Source organism: Bufo gargarizans, chromosome 6 (genome assembly GCF_014858855.1).
Source record: "Bufo gargarizans isolate SCDJY-AF-19 chromosome 6, ASM1485885v1, whole genome shotgun sequence".
NCBI lineage: Eukaryota > Metazoa > Chordata > Amphibia > Anura > Bufonidae > Bufo > Bufo gargarizans.
Window position 1 is genome coordinate 152,227,078 of NC_058085.1, and position 22,338 is coordinate 152,249,415.

General features: G+C 43.5%; 1 protein-coding gene across 3 annotated transcripts in view; it reads left to right on the top strand.

Moving 5' to 3' along the window:
* Nucleotides 1–22,338, top strand: part of PALD1 (phosphatase domain containing paladin 1) — a 319,104-nt gene that overhangs the window by 175,715 nt on the left and 121,051 nt on the right. For all 3 annotated transcript variants that reach the window (XM_044296577.1, XM_044296578.1, XM_044296579.1), the window contains 5 exons: nt 8,815–8,910; nt 11,312–11,446; nt 12,505–12,621; nt 17,105–17,284; nt 18,570–18,767. In XM_044296577.1, the coding sequence (XP_044152512.1) occupies nt 8,815–8,910; nt 11,312–11,446; nt 12,505–12,621; nt 17,105–17,284; nt 18,570–18,767 (726 nt within the window). The remainder of the gene's footprint in view (nt 1–8,814; nt 8,911–11,311; nt 11,447–12,504; nt 12,622–17,104; nt 17,285–18,569; nt 18,768–22,338) is intronic.

Sequence of the window (22,338 nt, forward strand, 5' to 3'; positions counted from 1 at the left end):
CAAAATATGGTGACAAACAAAAAAAAACTGATTTTTTTTCCACTTTTTTGAAAAAACGCAAGAAAAACTATACATGAGGTATTTCCGGATTCATACTGACCTGTCGATTAAAAGTAACTGGTCAGTTTTATCGCACATCAAACATTGTAAATAATAATAAAAAAACAAACAAACATAAAACTGTGGTGGAATTGTATTATTATTATTTTTTTTGCAATTTCACCTAATTTGGATTTTTTTCTTGCTTCCCACTACAAGGGGGAATATGCAAAAACACCTCGGGGTGAAAGGGTTAAAACTCAATTTTTCTCAGCCATGCGGACACATGCATATGAACATGGGACCAGCATATATGTGTTCAGCTGTCAAGCGCACATGCAACAGGTTAGCAGGTTTCATAAGTACAAATCTGCTAACAGACACCCATTAATGATCTGTCATCAACCTATTTGCAGATCTCAGCCAGTTATTCTTTTGGAGACTGCTGGTAGGGCAAGTAGCCAACCATAAAAAAAAAAACTCTCCCCCTTTTATCTAAATTCAACCTACCCCAAAGAACCACACATAACACCTTCATGTTGGGTGGTGATTGGCCACAGCTTTCTTTATTTGTTAAATCGTAATATCATAAAACCAAGAGCCTTAAAAGTGCTCCAAACCACTGACACATGGCCTGGTATGTTGGCCGCTGGACTCCCAGCGGGCATGTCCGCCCTTTAAACTTCACCATGTCTTCTGACTGTCTCCAAACCGCCAGCTGTGACTTTATAGAACCAGGAAACGAACTCCGAACTGGAATTAGAAAGATATATGAACAACCAAACAAAAAACATCTGAAATTAACCCGACTCTAACGATGAGCATCCATATACCTAAATTAAGGGAGGGAGGGCAGGACGTTTCTCCAGCCAAGAGACTGGCCGGAAGGAGGGAGGGGGATTAAATAACCTACAGGAGGGTCTAAACCCGCCCAGGAAACAGAGGTACTAGGAGGCTTCCTTAACTGCTGCCCTCCCATCTCCTAGCCTAAAGAACCAGCAGAGGGAAACAAGAAAAGGTGGGATCAAAAGTGCGTCACCTGAAAAGTCCCCTTTTCACCTTCTCGTGAAATGGGAGGGAAGAGGCCAAAATGAAGAGGGATGGGAGGAAAAAGGGGGGTATAGCCCCTAAACTATAGATGGAGGGGAGGGGAGAGGTACCCAAATTCCCAGCAAGGGTAACCCAGACTGGAAGAGCCACCCACAGTCCCATATCACCCTCCCTACCCGGTCAGGTGCTCTCCAAAACAATCTGCTAAAGGCCAACTTCAGATGAGCAAGTTCACTGTGAGAAACATGCTGTGTGGGAGAGTGACTTCAAGTGTTGGGCAACACCAGTTCGGCACATTGCGGTGTTTGGCCAAATATCGTGTGTGCTCAAGTGCGATACTCGAGTGTAGTGTAAGAATGTTAACCACTACACTATAGAGCTGCATGGCCAGTTACAAAAAAAAAAAAAAGATACTTCTGCTGTATAGGAATACTTTCTAGTAGTATGTATTCCTATATAGCAAAAATCTCATATTTATTTTTTCATTTAAATTTTTTTTGTAACTGGCCATGCAGCTCTATAGTGTAGTGGTTAACATTCTGGGCTGTAATGTAGAAGGTTGTGAGTTCGAATCCTGTCAGAAACTTTTCAGAAATAGAGGCTACTACTAGTAAGTATTCCTATACAGCAGAAGTTCAGGTAAAAGAAAAGGTATCCCACGGCGCAAAAACCACCCAAGAGTTGGAGTGATAAGGGTTAATTATTTAATTAAGCAAGTGGTACCTTGTACCACTTGCTTAATTAAATAATTAACCCTTATCACTCCAACTCTTGGGTGGTTTTTGCGCCGTGGGATACCTTTTCTTTTACCTGAACTACTGGCTCTCTGCGGGATTCCAGGCATCCCTGAACAGAAGCATCCATCCCGGGCTGCACACCATCCATTGTGAGGAGTTCATGGCAATGATACACGTCCACATTAGAGTTGTGCCTAATTAGCACAACTCCATCAGGTGAGCCTCCCCAGTGGAGATACCTTTTTATCTATAATCTCTACGTTATTACCCTATGGTGCGCCATTCTTCTTCTTTTTTTTGTTCTTAGTTGAACGACGCCTGCACTATACAGCAGAAGTATCATATATACATTTAGTAATAAGTAACTGGCCATGCAGCTCTATAGTGTAGTTAAGATTCTTGGCTGTAATTTAGAAGGTTGTAAGTTCGAATCCCGACAGAAACTTTTCAGAAATAGAGGCTAAATTAGATTTAAATACGCTGGGGTGTTCCTAAGCACTGACTCCATATATGGAGATAGCTATATATGGAGTCAGAGAAGGGACTCCTAAGCAAAACTAGAGTCCCAACACCCTCCCCTCTTCAGAGCAGGGGGTGCCTGGTTTAATGCTCGGGTTCTCCTATTGACTTCCATTGTGCTCGGGTGCATCGGGAAATGTTCTACTCGAGCACATCCTAAAATCTGCTCTTGTAACAGGGCCTCACGGCATGTATAATCATTTACTGTATAATGCTGTAATCGTTTGTACTGACAGCTGACTATATGGCAGTTCTTTATATATACTTTATTGATATTCAACACCATTTTCTATACTTGTTTTTGGCCAAGTCTTTTGTCCTGTCCATAATATGGCTGCTGATGGAGGAGCATGTGACCAGGCAAATACCTTCATGTGATGTCTCCTCCATTCAAACTCACTGCACTTGCACTAAACTCCCAACAGAACAAGTACAGATGGTGGGTGCAGGGTATTGGATTTTTTTTTCTATGGCATTGACTATATGTTAATGTCATGATATCTGTACAATTAGTGATACCAAATTTGTATAGTTTTTATAATACTTTAAGAAAAATAAGCTTTGAAAAAAATAGAAAAATTCTTTGCCTCACCATATTCTGCACTATGCACCTCTTGTGCCCCACTGGCATCCTGTTACATCAGGGGTTATGAAGAGGCTAAAGAAAACCTGTCACAGTGACAGTGCAGTCTCCATTTATTAAAAAATCTCTGCTCATTCTTAGCACAGTAGCCATGTGGGTGTTTTTGTCAGTGATTGACAACCTTCCCTGTATAAGTGTGTATATATACAGTACTGTGCAAAGGTTATAGGCAAAGTAAGAATGCTTTCAAAAATAGAAGTGTTAATAGTTTATTTTTATTTTTTTTATCAATTTACAAATTGCAAAGTGATTGAACAAAAGAGAAATCTAAATCAATATTTGCTGTGACCATCCTTTGCCTTAAAAACAGCATCAGTTCTTCTAGGTAGACTTGTCGTACCGTTTTTGAAGGAATTTGGCGGGGAGGTTGTTCCAAACATGTTGCAGAACGAAGCACAGATCTTCAGTGGATGTAAAAGACAAAGTTACACCAGCACCTTCAAACAGTATAAAATAAAATACATGTATTTGCAAACAAACACACTGGGATAATAAACACAGTGATGTCACAGCTCATGGATAATAAACAGTGATAAAACAGTGCAGTGGCCAGGTATGGGTTGTTTAATGTTCTGTTTTTGTCGTGACGCCAATTGCAGTGTGCGCAGGGTACTACCCCAGGGCCCTTCTAAGGTGTTATAATGCATGTCCCAGTTTAGGAATGCCAGAGTAGTCTCTGTATGGTGATGATAATGGTGTCAACGGTGTCTCCTACCTGGGTACAGCTGGACTCCGGGCTCACTTGCAATAAATGGAGTGTAGTGATAGTAGGAGTAATAGAGGGATTTTGCAGCAGAAATTCATGTCCAGACCTTTGGTGAAGTTCAAACTCGTCTTTACTGAAGATAACGTTCATCCAAGCAACGTACAGCTTTGGTCTTAGGTCGCAGCAGGCTTTGGCAATGGTTGGCAGGAATAAATCTTTAGCTGTATAAACCTGGAGCTTGCAGGAAAGAAGGTCTGCTTAGTAGCTCTAAAACAGTGGCAGGAATTTGGCTTCTGCACTTTTTTCTATTTTCTGCTTTATGTGGACAGACTAGCTGAGGAGGAATATGGCTTCTCCCGGGTCTCTGGACTTTACTCACAGTTATAGTCTCAGGGAATGCTTTCTTCCTGGAACTGGAAGTTGTCTGCTGTTAATGTCATCCAGCTGAGGCTGCAGGGCTCAGGCTGGGGATTTGATCAATGTCTCAGCCGAGACAAGATCCTGGCTTTCTTCCCTATATCGGGGAGCTCCTAACACACACCATACCCCTAGCAGGGGGTGGGCTACGCTCTTCTCCACCCAGGGTGTAGGTTGTGGGAATAGTCCACACCTCCACAGAGGGGGAGATGAGCTGGAATGAACCATTCTAGCTTAGATATACTAAACTGTAGCTAACTCCTTACCAACGCATTGCTGCCACCTGCTGGTGAACAGGGAAAATTACAGCAATAATTTACATTTAACATGATTTATGCACATTTGTGAATGACATCATGTAAAATAATATCAGATGACAAGGTAAAGGCTCTTAACCTATAGTAGCTGGGTAGAAGAGTGTTGTAACACAACTCTGGGGTGTTACAACAGCACAGGGATAATAAACACAGTGATGTCACAGCACAGGGATAATAAACACAGTGATGTCACAGTACAGGGATAATAAACACAGTGATGTCACAGCACATGGTTAATAATACCCAGTGATGTCAAGCACAGGGATAATAAACACAGTGATGTCACAGCACAGGGATAATAAACACAGTGATGTCACAGCACAGGGATAATAAACACAGTGATGTCACAGCACAGGGATAATAAACACAGTGATGTCACAGCACAGGGATAATAAACACAGTGATGTCACAGCACAGGGATAATAAACACAGTGATGTCACAGCACTGGGATAATAAACACAGTGATTTCACAGCACAGGGATAATAAACACAGTGATGTCACAGTACAGGGATAATAAACACAGTGATGTCACAGCACATGGTTAATAATACCCAGTGATGTCACAGCACAGGGATAATAAACGCAGTGATGTCACAGCACAGGGATAATAAACGCAGTGGTGTCACAGCACAGGGATAATAAACGCAGTGATGTCACAGCACAGGGATAATAAACGCAGTGGTGTCACAGCACAGGGATAATAAACGCAGTGGTGTCACAGCACAGGGATAATAAACACAGTGATGTCACAGCACAGGGATAATAAACACAGTGATGTCACAGCACAGGGATAATAAACACAGTGATGTCACAGCACAGGGATAATAAACACAGTGATGTCACAGCACAGGGATAATAAACACAGTGATGTCACAGCACTGGGATAATAAACACAGTGATTTCACAGCACAGGGATAATAAACACAGTGATGTCACAGTACAGGGATAATAAACACAGTGATGTCACAGCACATGGTTAATAATACCCAGTGATGTCACAGCACAGGGATAATAAACGCAGTGATGTCACAGCACAGGGATAATAAACAGCAGGGCTGTAGCTAAAGGCCCATGGGCCCTGGTGCAAATGTTCAGCTTGGACCCCCTTCCCTCAGTGCTTTGTGGCAAGGGGCAGGGGAGCATATAGCTTTCCTGCTACCTAAGGCAAAAATTGAAACGGCATTTCCCACCCCATTCCAAATTCTTGTCCTAACCCCTTCCCTCCTGCCAGAAGTGTAACTTGAAGATTCTGGGTTTCAGTGCAAAATCTAAGACAGAGCCCTCCCAGCATGCACTTTCTAGAAGACAGGTCGTCTGTCGTCTTATATTGCACAAGGGTCTTAGGGCCCCCGCAGGCTCCTGGTCCCGGAAGAAACTGCTACCTCTGCACCCCTACGCCCCTGATAAAGTGATGTCACAATACAGGGATAATAAACACAGTGATGTCACAGTTCACAGACAATAAACACAGTGATGTCACAATTCACGGACAAATTGGGTTACGTTCAATTATCATTGTCTATAGTTATTAATAACTACTACTGTTGAGCACGAATATTCGAAAAGCAAATTTTTATCTCGAATATCGCAACTTCGAGAATTTGAGAATATTTCGAATATAGTGCTATATATTTGTTTTTCGAATATTCTGAATTTTTTTCCATCTGAAGTCATGATTTCTCCCTGCTTCTTGCTTGTGGGCCAATGAGTCATTGGCCCACAAGCAACTTAAGCAGGGAGGAATCATGATTTCAGATGGAAAAAATGATGAATATTCTAAAAAACGAATATATAGCACTATTGCTATATATTAGTTTTTTAGAATATTCGTCATTGAAGAATATTCTAAAAAAACGAATATATAGCAATAGGGCTATATATTTGTCTTTTTTAGAATATTCGCCATTTTTTTTCCATCTGAAGTTAGCAGTCATTGGCCCACAAGCAACTTAAGCAGGGAGGAATCAATGCTATGGAAAAAAATACGAATATTTTAAAAACTAATATATAGCACTATATTCTATAGTGCTATATATTTGTTTTTGCCCCACACCTGTATTGATCGCGTAATATTCGCATATTACCTTGCCGAATGTAGAATACGAGGAATATTTGAATTTGCGAATATTCAACTAATATACTACCAAATATTCGCAAAATATTGTGAATTCGAATATGACCCCTGCCGCTCATTACTTAAACTACATCTTGTGTTTAAGTGGAAATGGGCCCCATTGCAGATAGTATGTATGCCTCCCTGGTATTTACATCCAGGAGCAATGTAAACTGGCATCAGAGGAAGATTATAGAAACAAAATTTCTTGCAACTTTATTGTATTATTTTATTCTCAGTTTTTCAATAAGGGCCCTTTCACACTTGCGTTGTCCGGATCCGGTGTGTACTCCACTTGCCGGAGGTACACGCCGGATCCGGAAAAACGCAAGTGTACAGAAAGCATTTGAAGACGGATCCGTCTTCAAAATGCTTTCAGTGTTACTATGGCAGCCAGGACGCTATTAAAGTCCCGGTTGCCATAGTAGTAGTGAGGAGCGGGGGAGCGGTATACTTACAGTCTGTGCGGCTCCCGGGGCGCTCCAGAGTGACGTCAGGGCGCCCCAGGGGCATGGATGACGTGTACATGCGATCACGTCATCCATGCGCCTGGGGCGCCCTGACGTCACTCTGAAGCGCCCCGGGAGCAGCACGGACGGTAAGTATGCTGCTCCCCCTGCTCCCCGCTACACTTTACCATGGCTGCCAGGACTTTAGCGTCCCGGCAGCCATGGTAACCATTGAGAAAAAGCTAAACGTCGTATCCGGCAATGCGCCGAAACGACGTTTAGCTTAAGGCCGGATCCGGATCAATGCCTTTCAATGGGCATTAATTCCGGATCAGGCCTTGCGGCAAGTGTTCAGGATTTTTGGCCGGAGCAAAAAGTACAGCATGCTGCGGTATTTTCTCCGGCCAAAAAACGTTCCGTTCCGGAACGGAAGACATCCTGATGCATCCTGAACGGATTTCTCTCCATTCAGAATGCATTAGGATAATCCTGATCAGGATTCTTCCGGCATAGAGCCCCGACGACGGAACTCTATGCCGGATCCGGACAACGCAAGTGTGAAAGGGGCCTAACCAGGCAACTACTGTAATGGTCCATTCACACGTCCATGGTGTATTGCGGATCCGCTACACACCCGGCCGGCACCCCCCCATAGAACAGCTTTTTTTTGTCCGCAATTGCGGACAAGAATAGGACATGTTCTATTTTTTTGCGGAGCCACGTCCCGATAGTTTGGGGCCACGCTCCGGATATGTGGATGCGGATCCCGTTCTGCCCCATTTTTTTTTTTTTTTTTTACTTTATCCATACAGTATGCTTTTGGCATACTGGCCAGATTTGAATTTAGAACCCCCCCCCTCCAAGCTAATTGTTAGTATGAGGAGCAAGAAGGTTTCCTTGAACTGTTAGCAACTAAGCACGTCTTGTTCTCTAATAACTCCTCCATCTATGGATAAGGTTTCTTCTTAACCACTTAATGACCAGTGGAAGCGCAGTGTAGTTCAGCTGTGGGGAGGAGGTCCACTGGGAGAACATTGCATGATGTCGGTGACGGTGGAAAATTACTTTGACTTGACCATAAATTGAATCTGCATAGCTGTTTATTCACAGCTCACGGTAGTAATAACAGTTTTAAACACATAAGATTTACGTCAGGAAGGAATGAGACTTTATAAGCAGCAGCAATCTAGCAGGCGTCATTCTCAACACTTTAACTATTTTACCACTGGCCGGGTGTCTGGATGGAGTATTTCCATGAAGCTGATGCATGAAGTATATTCATCTGTATAATATATCATCTATACTACTGTGTATCCATACTATTATTTACTCTATGTAGTTTATATAGCACCCTATTATTCTGCAGCGCAGTACTCATGCACAGAGGCTTTAAGTGTAATTTCTGGGAAACCAATTCAGTCAAGTATATTTCTGAGAACAGGAGGAAATCCACCTGAATATGATCCAAGTCCATGTCCTCTGTGCTACAAAGGAGATGATTTGTAGAGTGGTATAGAGGGTGCCACGACTTGACCCATATGCTTGAGTATCCACATAGACCTTCAATATAGGCGTAGAAAGAAGGGTGAATGTCCAGCCTCAACGTCTTAAAATCAAATGTAGACTTCATTGGAACATATTAAAATCCAGACAGTAAAGGGGTGTTTAACGTAGGCGTTTCGACTGACCACAGCAGTCTTAGTCATAGCATTAACATAGGAGTACACCGGTGTTATGTGTGGGCAGTGGAGAGGTGTAATGATACACTGTATGTACTCCATGTTGGATTTCTGGTGTTAATGACATTTACTTCTTCTTTCAGGGAAGTAGTACCAAAGAATATTTCCTCCGAGGAACCCTCAATAGCCTTGAGCGCTACTTTTACCTTATAGCTTTCAACTTCTACCTTCACGAGCAGGTACGTCATATTTAGGGTAATTGCATGAATAGGGGTCAATCTCTCACCCTTTAAATCAGGGGTGCACAACGTTTCCTAGTTGGGGGCCGCATTACCAGACTGAACCAATGACGAGGGCCGAAATTAAAATTTAAAGGTGTATTAAGTGAAATGTTGTACTTATGGCATATTGAACACACATTATATACCATTAATGTCTAGTTACACTTCCAGGACTCCCATCTAATGTGAGAAATGCATGAATATGACATGTAAAAAGCCCCAAGACATAGGCATACATGTCTGTTACCAGATGGTTAAGGGCCGCACAGAATGGTATCAAGGGCCGCATGTGGCCCCCGGGCCGCAGGTTGTGCACCCCTGCTTTAAATGGACACTTCCATGAGAAAGGACATCTGTCAGTAGATTTGTACTTATGGCACTGGCTGACCTGTTACATGTGCACTTGGCAGATGAAGACGTCTGTGCTGGTCCCATGATCATATGTGCCCTCATTGCTGAGAAAATTGAGGTTTTAATATGTGCAAATGAGCCTCTTGGAGCAATGGGGGCATTGCTGTTACATCCAGAGGTTCAGCTCTCTCCAACTGCTGCTCCTTCTGCAATTTGAGTAACAGGGCCAGGCAGGCGTAATCACATTTGCACTGTCTGGCCTTGTGAATTAAAGTACAGAGGGTATGGCAGTTGCAGTAAGAGCTGAGGCTCTAGGAGTAATGGCAAGGCCCCCGTTGCTCTTAAGGGCTCATTTGTATATATTAAAACTTCATTTTTCGGAGCCATGTAGGCACATATGATCATGGGACCAACACAGATGTCTTCAGCTGCCAAGCACATGTGCAAAATGTCAGCCAGTTTCATAGGTACAAATCTGCTGACAGATGTCCTTTACACTCAATATTCATAGAAAACAATTCTTTTTTTAGAATATGTTGCTATTTTCCATAATATGCCATTGAAGATTAAATACAAAATACAGTTCTTCTGTAGCAGTCAGCACAAATTAGAAAACCTCCTATACCAGGGCTGCTCAACTTGTGGCCCTACAGCTGTTGTAAAACTAGAACTCCCACCATGCCCTGCTGTAGGCTGATAGCTTTAAGCTGTCCAGGCATGCTGAGAGTTGTAGTTTTGCAACAGTTGGAGGGCCGCAGGTTGGGCATCCCTGTCCTATATAGACAGGTCATCTATTGTCAGTTTACTGTTGCTGTGAGAGGGAGATGTTATCTGCTGAGATATCATCATCATAGGTGTAAAATTGGAATGACCGTATCAGGGCTCTAGTGTTCTCTTAATACTGGGCAAATGGCCTAGATAAATATTTCCACAGAAGAACATTGCATTTATTAGTGTACTGTGTGATGCTCTAATTGAGTATCTCATCCCCCTTTCCTTCCTGACTGAGAGAGTTAAGTAAGACTGTCTTCTGTGCTAAAAGCTCAAACAAAGAGGAACTTAAAGAGCCAGGAAAGGAAGTAGAACACATGGAATGACTTCATGACTTCAAAAATATTTAGAATACCATCCAACCTTTTTTGTATTTAGAAAATTACATAGCATATTCACATTGTGGTTAGTAATATGTTAAAACATCTTTTTTATAGAAGTGTCCCTTTAAACTTTACTTGAGATCCCACAACGCAGAGATGTTAGTTCTTCCTGCCTGCCACCTTCGAGTTATTACTTATTTATAGTGAGTTATCTCATGATAGGTGGCAATTTTAAAGGGGTTTTCTGAGATGTTAATACTAATGACCTATCCTCTGGATTGGTCATCAGTATCTGATCAGTGGGAGTCCGACACTCGGGACACCTGCTGAACAGCTGTTCAAGAAGGCAGTGGCACTTGCAGTAGCACCGCGGGCTTCTCACAGCTTTCCCTAGGCCAGTGACGTCACTTTTGTCGGTAACGTGGCCTAGGAGTGAATGGGGTTGAGCTGCAATACCAAGCACAGCCACTATACAATGTACGGCACTGTGCTTGTGAGTACGGAAAAGGCAACGCTCACATGAGCTCAAACAGCTGATCGGTGGGGGTACCAGGTGTCAGACCATCACCGATAAGATACTGATGATCTATCACAGAAAACCTTTTTGAAGACTCCAGTTTGTCCAGTTCAGCTGTGGAAGGAGATGAAATCAAAACAAAGATGAAAACAAAATCTGAAATGTTGATCCGAAACATCTATTCATATATATATGAATGAAATGGGCTCCTAAAGAGCAGTTTGTCATAGCATTTTAACCAAATTTTTTTTTTCTAATAGCCTTTTTTCATAGTGACTTTGACCAGTTGGACTATAATGGATTGACTACTGTTAAACGTTTTGTAAGAAATAAGCATCATCCAAATTTCACTGGACTAACAACCAATGTATTTAACAGTCTGTCGTCCTCTTTTCAGTATCCCTTGGCTTTTGCACTGAGTTTTAGTCGATGGATGTGTGTACATCCTTGGATTTACAGGCTTCATGCAGCCATGAATTTGTCTGAACTCACTTTATCTGGGGAGCTAATAACCAAAGGAACACGGGTATTGGTAAGTACTTGGGTGTGTGTGTGTGTGTGTGTGTGTGTGTGTGTGTGGGTGGGTGGGTGGGGGGGGGGGATGGGAGTGGAGATGCAGTACAAATGTCCACATTAGTCTTTCCCAACCTATGGCTCTCCAGCTGTTGCAAAACTGCATCTCCCAGCATGTCCTGACAACCTGCAGATTTGTAGTTTTGCAACAGCCTGTTGAGGAGCACTGGTCTACATGGGTTTGATAATTTGTTTCTTCCTGAGCTCTTCCTGATATGCACAGAACTAACCGGGACTGATACCAGTAGAGAATTTAGATGAAAACTGCCAAGCACTCTCTAAAATGGGGAATCTTGTATTTGACCCTGCACTACAAAACACATTAACACATGCTTGTAAATTGTAAGCTGGAAGGTCTACACATTAAATAGCAGTTGGCCCAGTGGTCATTTGGCTGACTGATATCCCCCTTGACCATACCATAAACATTAAGGCTTAGATTAGCGAAACATGCATGTATATTTCAACAGTAAGAGTGCTGTCAGAAGCTTTTGACATTGTGTTATGGTACAACAAAGCATGGCTTTTAATATGCCTAATCCTCATTTCCCCAACACCCCCTTTGGCGGACAGTGATGAATTCCCGATACACATTAGATTTGCAATCGTAAGTTATATATATATGGGCAGCTCTTGTAAATTTAAACTATTCACTTGAATGAAAATGAACCCCGTTCTATGGCTAGGGCACTGGAGTGATATAGGGGTGGTCTGTGCCCATCGCCGCTCCTCTTGTGCTGGTGGACATGGCTTTTTTGATTCAGGACCTCTGCACTCCAGCCTCACTGTCGCTCCCTCTCCCTACTTGGCAGTCCCGGTCGCCGGAGTAGCGTTGTACCTTCCATCTACAGTCTAAGGCCTGCTTCTTGCCAACTATGCATCTCACTGCCTGTAGGTTGTGCATGCTCCTAGGGCCAGCGAGTGCACAGGATAGTGCCTGAATAATAGGTTCTATCTGTGATAGAGACATGCTATCCATCCTCTTATACTTACACTCTTATCCGTTTTATTTTGCAGATATTGGATGAACGATTTTCACCTGATGTTTTGAGCACTGTAAAGGAAATGAGTGTAGCTAACTTTCGAAGGGTACCCAAGATGGCTATTTATGGTACCGCTCAACCAAACTCAAAGGTGCATTAGATTTTATGTGCGGTTCTGTTCACTAGAATGTATAATTATTCATGTACTTGTGTGTACCTATAGATGTTAAATTATGTATTTTATCACATGATCCTTTTTGACTTTTTTGAAGTAAGTCAAAGGGGTACCCTTTCTCCTTGCGGAGTCTGCCAGTTAGCGTAGAAAGTCTTGTAGGCCACACAATGCTCTCTGGGAAAAAGGGTATGTAATTTGGCAGTCATCTAGGAGAAAGAAGCGTCTCCTCCTAGACAGATGTCAGTGACCTCTCACCTAGCCAACTAATATCCTGCTGTGCACAGTGGCGTCTCTAGCTTTCAAATTTTGGGGGGGCACACTGGGGGCCAGGACAAAACTAGGGGGGGCAGCTATAACAACGATACATTTACACAAGTATGCTTAGAAATGCTGCGATACTTTACCCAATACCTAAAACCGCAATAGGGAAGAAAAACCCCAATCACTCAGATTTCAACATGTCCTAGCTGCCTGGGGATCTGTGGATGACACTTATGGAGGGGGATCTGTGGATGACACATACCGTTTATAGCATCTTATGCTATGTGTCATCCACAGATCCACCCCATATCAGTGTCATATCGGGATCCCTCTCCCTATAAGGCCCCATTCACACATCCAAAATTTTCGTAACGGAATTGCGGACCCATTCATTTCTATAGGGCAGCATGATGTGCTGCCGGATGCGGAAATGCGGACCCGCACTTCCGGGTCCGCAATTCCGTTCCCGAAAAAAAAAAATGCGGACCCGCACATTGCCGCTGTTACGGACGTCTGAATGGAGCCTAACAGTGTCACAGATCCCCCCCCATAACCGTGTCATCTACAGATCCCCCTCCCTATAACAGTGTCATCTACAGATTCCCCCCCCCCGTAACAGTGTCATGACATCCAAAGACCCCCGATTCCCCCTCCCTATAACACTATAAGAGTATCATCCACAGATCCCTCCCCCCCTATAACAGTGTAATGACTCATGACATCCAAAGACCCCCGATCCCCCTCCCTATAACACTATAGGAGTATCATCCACAGATCCCTCCCCCCCTATAACAGTGTAATGACATCCACAGACTACAGATCACCCTCCCACCGCTCACATTTGAACATGATTTCTCTAAACGGTAAAGTAAACACTGTAATCATCCAGGCTGCACTGACAGTAACTTTAAAGGGGTTCTGCACTTTAATTTAATTGATGATCTATCCTCTGGATAGATCATCAGCTTCTGATCGGCGAGGGTCAGACACCCGGGACCCCCGCCGGCCTTCTCACTGTTTGCCGCCGGCCCACTGACTGACATCACTACTAGTATCAACTAGCCTGAGCGTGGCTAAGCTCTGTTCACTTGAATGGAGCTTAGCCACTCCCACGCTAGTTGATACTAGTCGTGACGTCAGTGGGCTGGCGGTAAACAGTGAGAAGGCCGCAGCGCTACTGGAGCGCTGGTGCCTTCTCAAGCAGCTGATCGGCGGGGGTCCCGGGTGTCTGACCCCCGCCGATCAGAAGCTGATGATCTATCCAGAGTATAGATCATCAATTAAATTAAAGTGCAGAACCCCTTTAAGATTCTGGGGCAGCCGCCAGCCAGCTCTCCTCTCAGACTCAGTCAGAGTCAGATCTAATCTCTAGTTAGAATAGAAAGAGACTTAGTCAGTCCACTCAGTCACTACTTGTAAGTTGTACCTTATTATTATTAAGTTAACCTGCTACACACTGTCACCACTAGGTCAGGCTCAGTCCAGTCTGTTCGGTATCGGTAGGTTAGGGTAGGGCCACGCCACGCCACACACTGTCTGTTCTCTAGTCTGGGTCTGGCTGGCTTAAAGGTCTTCTGTCACCCCACTAAAGTCATATTTTTTTTTTTGCCAACTTAAATTCCTTGTAATGCGATATATCAATAAATAAAGCTCTTACTCATTTTGGTTGGGCAGTTTCTTCAAAAAACGGACTTTTATAATATGTAAATTACCGCTCTACCAGCAAGTAGGGCGGTTACTTGCTCATAGCAGCCGCATCCTCCTTTCATAAAGATGCCCCCTCCTCATGTTGATTGACAGGGCCAGCGAACGCGCTCGTCCTCTGGCTGGCCCTGTCTGCATTCAAAATCTAGCGCCTGCGCCGTACCGGTCTTCAGTCGGTGCAGGCGCACTAAGAGGAGGACGCTCGCTCGGCCGCTCCTTCCTCAGTGCACCTGCGCCGGTTGTAGATGTGATGTCATCGGCACAGACGCATTGAGGAAGGAGCGGCCGAGTGAGCGTCCTCCTCTCAGTGCGCTTGCGCCTACTGAAGACCGGTACAGCGCAGGCGCCAGATTTTGAACGCAGACAGGGCCAGCCAGAGGACGAGCGCGTTCGCTGGCCCTGTCAATCAACATGAGGAGGGGGCATCTTTATGAAAGGAGGATGCGGCTGCTATGAGCAAGTAGCCATCCTACTTGCTGGTAGAGAGCTCATTTACATATTATAAAAGTCAGTTTTTTTTTATGAAACTGCCCAACCAAAATGAGTAAGAGCCCTATATATTGATAAATCGCATTATAAGGAATTTAAGTTGCCAAAAGAAAAATAATGCTTTAGTGGGGTGACAGAAGCCCTTTCAGCAGCTGCTGCCAGTAGTTGAATGAATCAGAGTCTGACTCAACTTGTCAGGCCCTGGGGCCAGGGGCGGAGCTGGGGGCGGGGCCGGGGACGCGGCAGCGGTGGATGGAGACTAGAGAGTGAGACCGCAACGGCACCAAGTCCGAGACTCAGTCAGATCATCAGATGTGAAGATGATGTCCGGTAGGGCTGCCTAGTGCCTACACAGTGCACAGCAGCGCAGCATAGACCATCCACCACCAAAATGAATGAAGGGACATTTTAGTTCGGGGGGCACATGGGGGGGGGGGGGCACAGCTTGATGTAGGGGGGGCCGTGGCCCCCTCTGGCCCCCCCCTGGCGACGCCACTGGCTGTGCACTCACCAGGGACTAGAACCCCTGCAGAAAGTTGCATTTGATAAATATGGTGCACAGCTTCTCACCTAGCTAAGTATGGCTTCCTACCCATTTCAAAAGTGGTGAGCGTAGTGTTAGATCACAATATAACACATTTTTGCACAAAAATTGCATGCGCCAAAATTTTTGACTTTTTCCCCCCCTAAATCTACCATGAGTATGGCTACATGCACATGACCGTGGTGTGTTTTGTGGTCCGCAAATCGCGGATCCACAAAACACGGATGGCGTCTGTGCATTCCGCAATTTGCGGAATGGCACAGACAGCCTTTAATATAACTGTCTATTCTTGTCTTGTCTTGTGCGGGGCCACAGAACGGAGCAACGGATGCGGACAGCACACTAAGTGCGCATCTTATGCGGCACCATTGAAGTGAACGGGTCCGCAGCCAAACCTCCAAAACTTTGGCTCGGATGCGGACCAAAACAACGGCCGTGTGCATGAGGCCTATATCTGATTAAAATTTCTATTTATGTGTTCCTGTGTTCATCTATGCTTTTTATATACGTATATCTGATACATTTTGACAGGTTGCCCCCAGAATTGCTGGTTTTTGGTCCTAGTTAATCTTACAGTCTAGATTATAGAGGTTATGCCACTAATAACACTCCACAGGATATGCGATAAGTATTTGATTGTTGGAATTTCAACTTCTAGGACCCCCCTTCTCCCAGCATTTACAAGAACGGGGGTCCACTAGTGCCTGACGAATTGCCCCATGAGAATGGAGTGGTGGTGTGTATGTCTTTTTGTGGGACTCCTGTGAGCACTGAGCTTAGCAGTCCCATAGAAGTGAATGGAGTGGAGGATGCACATATACACCACCACTCCTTTTTAATGGACCCCCAAGGATCAAACATTTATCCCATCTCCTGTGGGTAGGGGATGTCCTGTTAGCGGCACAATGCCTTTAAAGTGTAACTGTCACTTCAGTTTAACGACCTTCTTAGCAAAGCTCTAACTGAGCATTGCTAAGGAAAGTCTTTCTTCAGTCTATTAAATCAGATAGGCAAGGTGATGGGCAATGATAGTTAGGGCACATATACATAGGGACTGGGGTAGTGACAAAAGGCAGGGTGAAAGCCTCTTTATGTTGCAGGTATCTTCAGTGATGAGAAGAACACTGAAGACTGACTCTCCTTAGCACCTTGTCAGAGCTTTGCTAAGAAGTCTCTGCACCCTGTTTTCCAGAAAAAAGAAGCTTCCTAATTAAGTATATTATAAAATAATTTATCACCACGGTCCCTAAATTATATTACAAATAAACTGAAACGTCAGAAATCCATATGTGGTATACAGACTGTACCATGAATCTTCAATACAGGAATATAGGCACTCTGTGTACCACTTCTTGGTACCTTCATTAGGTAGGATATTCAAATATGGCCATGCCCTTTTTAGACTTTTTTGTTCAAATTTCTCATATGAAGTTTTAAACTACAACTTGCCATTGTATGCAGGCCATGGGTTGTGTTCTGAACTACTTGACAGATGCAAAGAGGAAATACTCCAATATTCTGTGGGTGAACCTACGAGAGGATGTGGTGCTGGAAGGCAATGAACAAATATACACGCCAAGGGAGCAGGACAACTTGGAACAACCTATTGCTGTACCTGTCAATACACCAGAACAGTTGGAGGTGATACACCATTTGCACTAAAACTTTCTTATTGCAAATAAAAAGCCTAATTGTATGCCGTAATTATGTTAAATACTGTGTTTTGGTAAGTTTTTGTAGAAGTAAACGTAGAAGCTAATTTTCACTTCCTAATTAGGAGGGGATGAGTGAAGGAGATAACTTACAGTGGTGTTGATTACAAAATGCTTGCGGTTTTACATTAAATACAATTATATTAATTAAATTACATGGTTGCTATATATCAAAGGAAATTACTCTAGCACATCTAGCTAATATGATCCTTAAAGATAAATTAATGTATTAGTTTTGCCGTTAATGGCTCTTGTCTTGTCCTAACTTAAGACACCAGGGGGCAGTATGAACTAAGTGAATAATACTGGATTGTCCAACACATTATACTCAAAGTGATAGACTGAAGAGGATTGGTTCAGGTGACTGTTACCATAGAAAGAACATCTGGAGGAAACTACTATTGAAATGCAGTTAAATGGATATTTCCACTTTAGTAGTGGATATGCCATACATGTCTGGTGGATTTGGGTTCATGCACCTTGTCCTTACTGGTGAGGTGGAAGCAGACATCTACATCTGGGTGTACAATAAATGGAGAGGTGCTGTATTCTGCTAAATATCCAGCTGTTTATTCAGTCTCTCTTTTTTGTTGTTGGATATTTGTCTAAGTATGTATTATACAGTAGTTTAGTTCTTTCTATAAGCAATGATCTGCATCTGTAGTGCCTGCTAACATTCATCAGGTAGGTGACACTGCTGAAGATATTCTATAGACACGTGAATAGAATGTGCTAATGTTGATGAATCATTTCAGCTATTTACCATTTTGTGTCCCCTATTGATTGAATTTGCGGTGGTGATTACAGTACTAGGCTATTTCCAGCAGTCTTATAGAGAAGATTGGAGCGCCAGAACATGGAGTGGACAGAGAGTCCCAGTTCTTGTGATTAGTGGGAGTCCCAGTGGTCAGTCCCCCTTTAATAAGACACCTATCCCTATCTTCAGGGATGCGGATAAGTTAAAATCTTGACATAACCCTTTAAGTATACAAAGAAAACAGGGAGACTACCTCTGAGGAAATCCTACCAAATCCTATCAAACACAGAGATAATAAAGAAAACTCTTGACTTGTATTTCAGCATTTTAAATCAGTGTAGGTATTTATTACTTTGATATGATTCTACATATGATATAGAACCATGTATCGATATTGTACCAGTGAAATCCATTCTACTATAGAAATGTGTTCATTTCCTTGTACTTCTTTTGTTAGAAATTAGAAGCCACGATAACAAATCATATTCTGACTTCCCAAAAATGGTTGGAAGTTTACCTTGGACAGGAGAAGCAAATGAAGATGTTCAAAACATGTCAAACAATGCGGGACATTTTCAACCAGCAAAGAAGCACATATCCTGGACTGGTGTATAAAAGAATCCCCATTCCTGACTTCTGCGCTCCCAGGGAACAGGTAACACGGAGGGATTTATTAAATAACAATCGACCAGGCACTTGTATTAAAAAAGTCTCAGGGGATTTATTATAAATACTATATTAAAGGGGTTGTGCCACCCTTAAAGGGAGTGTGTCGCCTCAAAAACGCATATAAAACTGCCAGCACTACCTCATAGTAGCCCCCAGTCTGTTCATAATCATATGTTTGATCCGGTAGTCTGATGCTCAATAGCTTAAAAAAACTACATTTTAGCGCTGATGGCGGTTATCTTTCCGGTCAGCTTCAAGTCAAGGGGGCAGCGGCTTCCTTGCTTCAAGTCAAGGTAAGCACGCCCCCTAACCGTCCCCTCTTTTGCTTGATTGACTGCCTGAAGTGCGGCCGGGATCACAGAAGTCTCACGCATGCACGGTGCGCCGCTAAAAGCCAGCTAACAGCGGCAGCCGGAGACGGGATCGCGCCTTACCAAGGAGTGCACCGCACATGCGCTTGAGGTGACAGGTTCCCTTTTAAATGTTTTTTTAAAATATAATTCAACATGAAAAACTAGTTACTTTGGTAATTTACATTCTGTTACAAAAATGCCCCAGATATGAGATATTCTCTTTATGTCACTATAATGGAGCCCCTTGGAGTTTATATGTATGTCCACGTCTACCTAGTGAGGTGGTCGCACATGCTCAGTTCCATCCTTCAACTGCCATCAGCTACAGGTCCTTCTAAAAAAATTAGCATATTGTGATAAAGTTCATTATTTTCTGCAATGTACTGATAAACATTAGACTTTCATATATTTTAGATTCATTACACACCAACTGAAGTAGTTCAAGCCTTTTATTGTTTTAATATTGATGATTTTGGCATACAGCTCATGAAAACCCAAATTTCCTATCTAAAAAAATTAGCATATTTTATCCGACCAATAAAAGAAAAGTGTTTTTAATACAAAAAAAGTCAACCTTCAAATAATTATGTTCAGTTATGCACTCAATACTTGGTCGGGAATCCTTTTGCAGAAATGACTGCTTCAATGCGGCGTGGCATGGAGGCAATCAGCCTGTGGCACTGCTGAGGTGTTATGGAGGCCCAGGATGCTTCGATAGCGGCCTTAAGCTCATCCAGAGTGTTGGGTCTTGCGTCTCTCAACTTTCTCTTCCCAATGTCCCACAGATTCTCTATGGGGTTCAGGTCAGGAGAGTTGGCAGGCCAATTGAGCACAGTAATACCATGGTCAGTAAACCATTTACCAGTGGTTTTGGCACTGTGAGCAGGTGCCAGGTCGTGCTGAAAAATGAAATCTTCATCTCCATAAAGCTTTTCAGCAGATGGAAGCATGAAGTGCTCCAAAATCTCCTGATAGCTAGCTGCATTGACCCTGCCCTTGATAAAACACAGTGGACCAACACCAGCAGCTGACATGGCACCCCAGACCATCATGACTGTGGGTACTTGACAGTGGACTTCAGGCATTTTGGCATTTCCCTCTCCCCAGTCTTCCTCCAGACTCTGGCACCTTGATTTCCGAATGACATGCAAAATTTGCTTTCATCCGAAAAAAGTACTTTGGACCACTGAGCAACAGTCCAGTGCTGCTTCTCTGTAGCCCAGGTCAGGCGCTTCTGCCGCTGTTTCTGGTTCAAAAGTGGCTTGACCTGGGGAATGCGGCACCTGTAGCCCATTTCCTGCACACGCCTGTACACGGTGGCTCTGGATGTTTCTACTCCAGACTCAGTCCACTGCTTCCGCAGGTCCCCCAAGGTCTGGAATTGGTCCTTCTCCACAATCTTCCTCAGGGTCCGGTCACCTCTTCTCGTTGTGCAGCGTTTTCTGCCACACTTTTTCCTTCCCACAGACTTCCCACTGAGGTGCCTTGATACAGCACTCTGGGAACAGCCTATTCATTCAGAAATTTCTTTCTGTGTCTTACCCTCTTGCTTGAGGGTGTCAATGATGGCCTTCTGGACAGCAGTCAGGTCGGCAGTCTTACCCATGATTGCGGTTTTGAGTAATGAACCAGGCTGGGAGTTTTTAAAAGCCTCAGGAATCTTTTGCAGGTGTTTAGAGTTAATTAGTTGATTCAGATGATTAGGTTAATAGCTCGTTTAGAGAACCTTTTCATGATATGCTAATTTTTTGAGATAGGAATTTTGGGTTTTCATGAGCCGTATGCCAAAATCATCAATATTAAAACAATAAAAGGCTTGAACTACTTCAGTTGGTGTGTAATGACTCTAAAATATATGAAAGTCTAATGTTTATCAGTACATTACAGAAAATAATGAACTTTATCACAATATGCTAATTTTTTGAGAAGGACCTGTATATCTACTGTGAGAATCTGTGGGAGTTGCAAGGAAAGGGCTACAGCAGAACGAACACGCCTCTGAGCTTCTAGCCTAAGGCCTCATGCACACGGCAGTGTTCCGCGGCCGAGAGCGGACCGTGGAAACCCGGCTGGGATTCCTCCTGACAGCATGGGCGCATGGCGTCATTGGTTGCTATGACGCCGTGCGCTTCATGCAGCCGCTCTTGTACAGTAATACACTATACTAGTGTATGGTCCGCTCTCGGCCGCGGAACACGGCTGTGTGCATGAGGCCTACATAGAATCTAGGAGACCTGCAGGAGCAATGCGTGCGGAGATCTCTTTATCCATTTGTGGTACAGTGTCTCATTTTGTTAGAAAGAGATTTTCATATAGTATTTTGTGTCTGATTTCATTGTTTATAACAATCATGGCATAAACCCTTTAAAAGGGTTCAGACCTCATATAGTACATGACATTCTCTTCTTAGCAAAACAAGAACCATCCTAGTACCTCACATGGATCTGAAGATTTATTTCAAGCTGGCAGCTCATTAGGCGTGCCCTTTGTCATGCGTTGTGTAATTTTTAAGGGGTTGTAGCGTTTCTGCTACAGTTCTCTTTGTAACTATGACAACTTCTTGCATTAGTTAGGTTTGGGAGCAGTTGAGGATGAAACTGAGCATGTGCGACCGCCTCAGCAAGGTGGACAGAAAACCAAGCAAAGGTGCCAACAGCAGGTGGTCATATGCAGATACATTTAATAATTCATTGGCATTACTACATTTAATTGTAACAATGTAGCGAGGGTCAAAGAAGTATGCGGCACTCACCAAAGGCATATGAATCTGTGTCTTTTTATTCAGTCCTAAACATCGGACGAACAGGTGGGGTTATGAGGCGGACACGCTCCTGCAGATGAATGGCGGCTACGGCCGTTTCGCGCAATGTGTTGCGCTTCTTCTGGCCGCTGATCGTCAAGGCGCAATACTACGCCATATATAAGCGACGCCCATCAGCCGGCATCATGTGCAGCAGCTGTGCGCCGTCAGTAAGTGACGTAAAAACATATCCATGTGGTAGAGGGGGAAGGAGGAACATACCAAAATATAAACAGAAAAGCAAAAGTTAGGTTAACAGTTCCGGCAGCAGTAACTTGTCGTACAGGCAGAAGTCATTCCTATGGACAGCAATTTTAAATTAAAACAGCACAGATGTAGAGAGGACAGAATCCGAAGGGGTAAATCTCTAAAGGGGCCATGGGATCCATTTATGACACAACAAG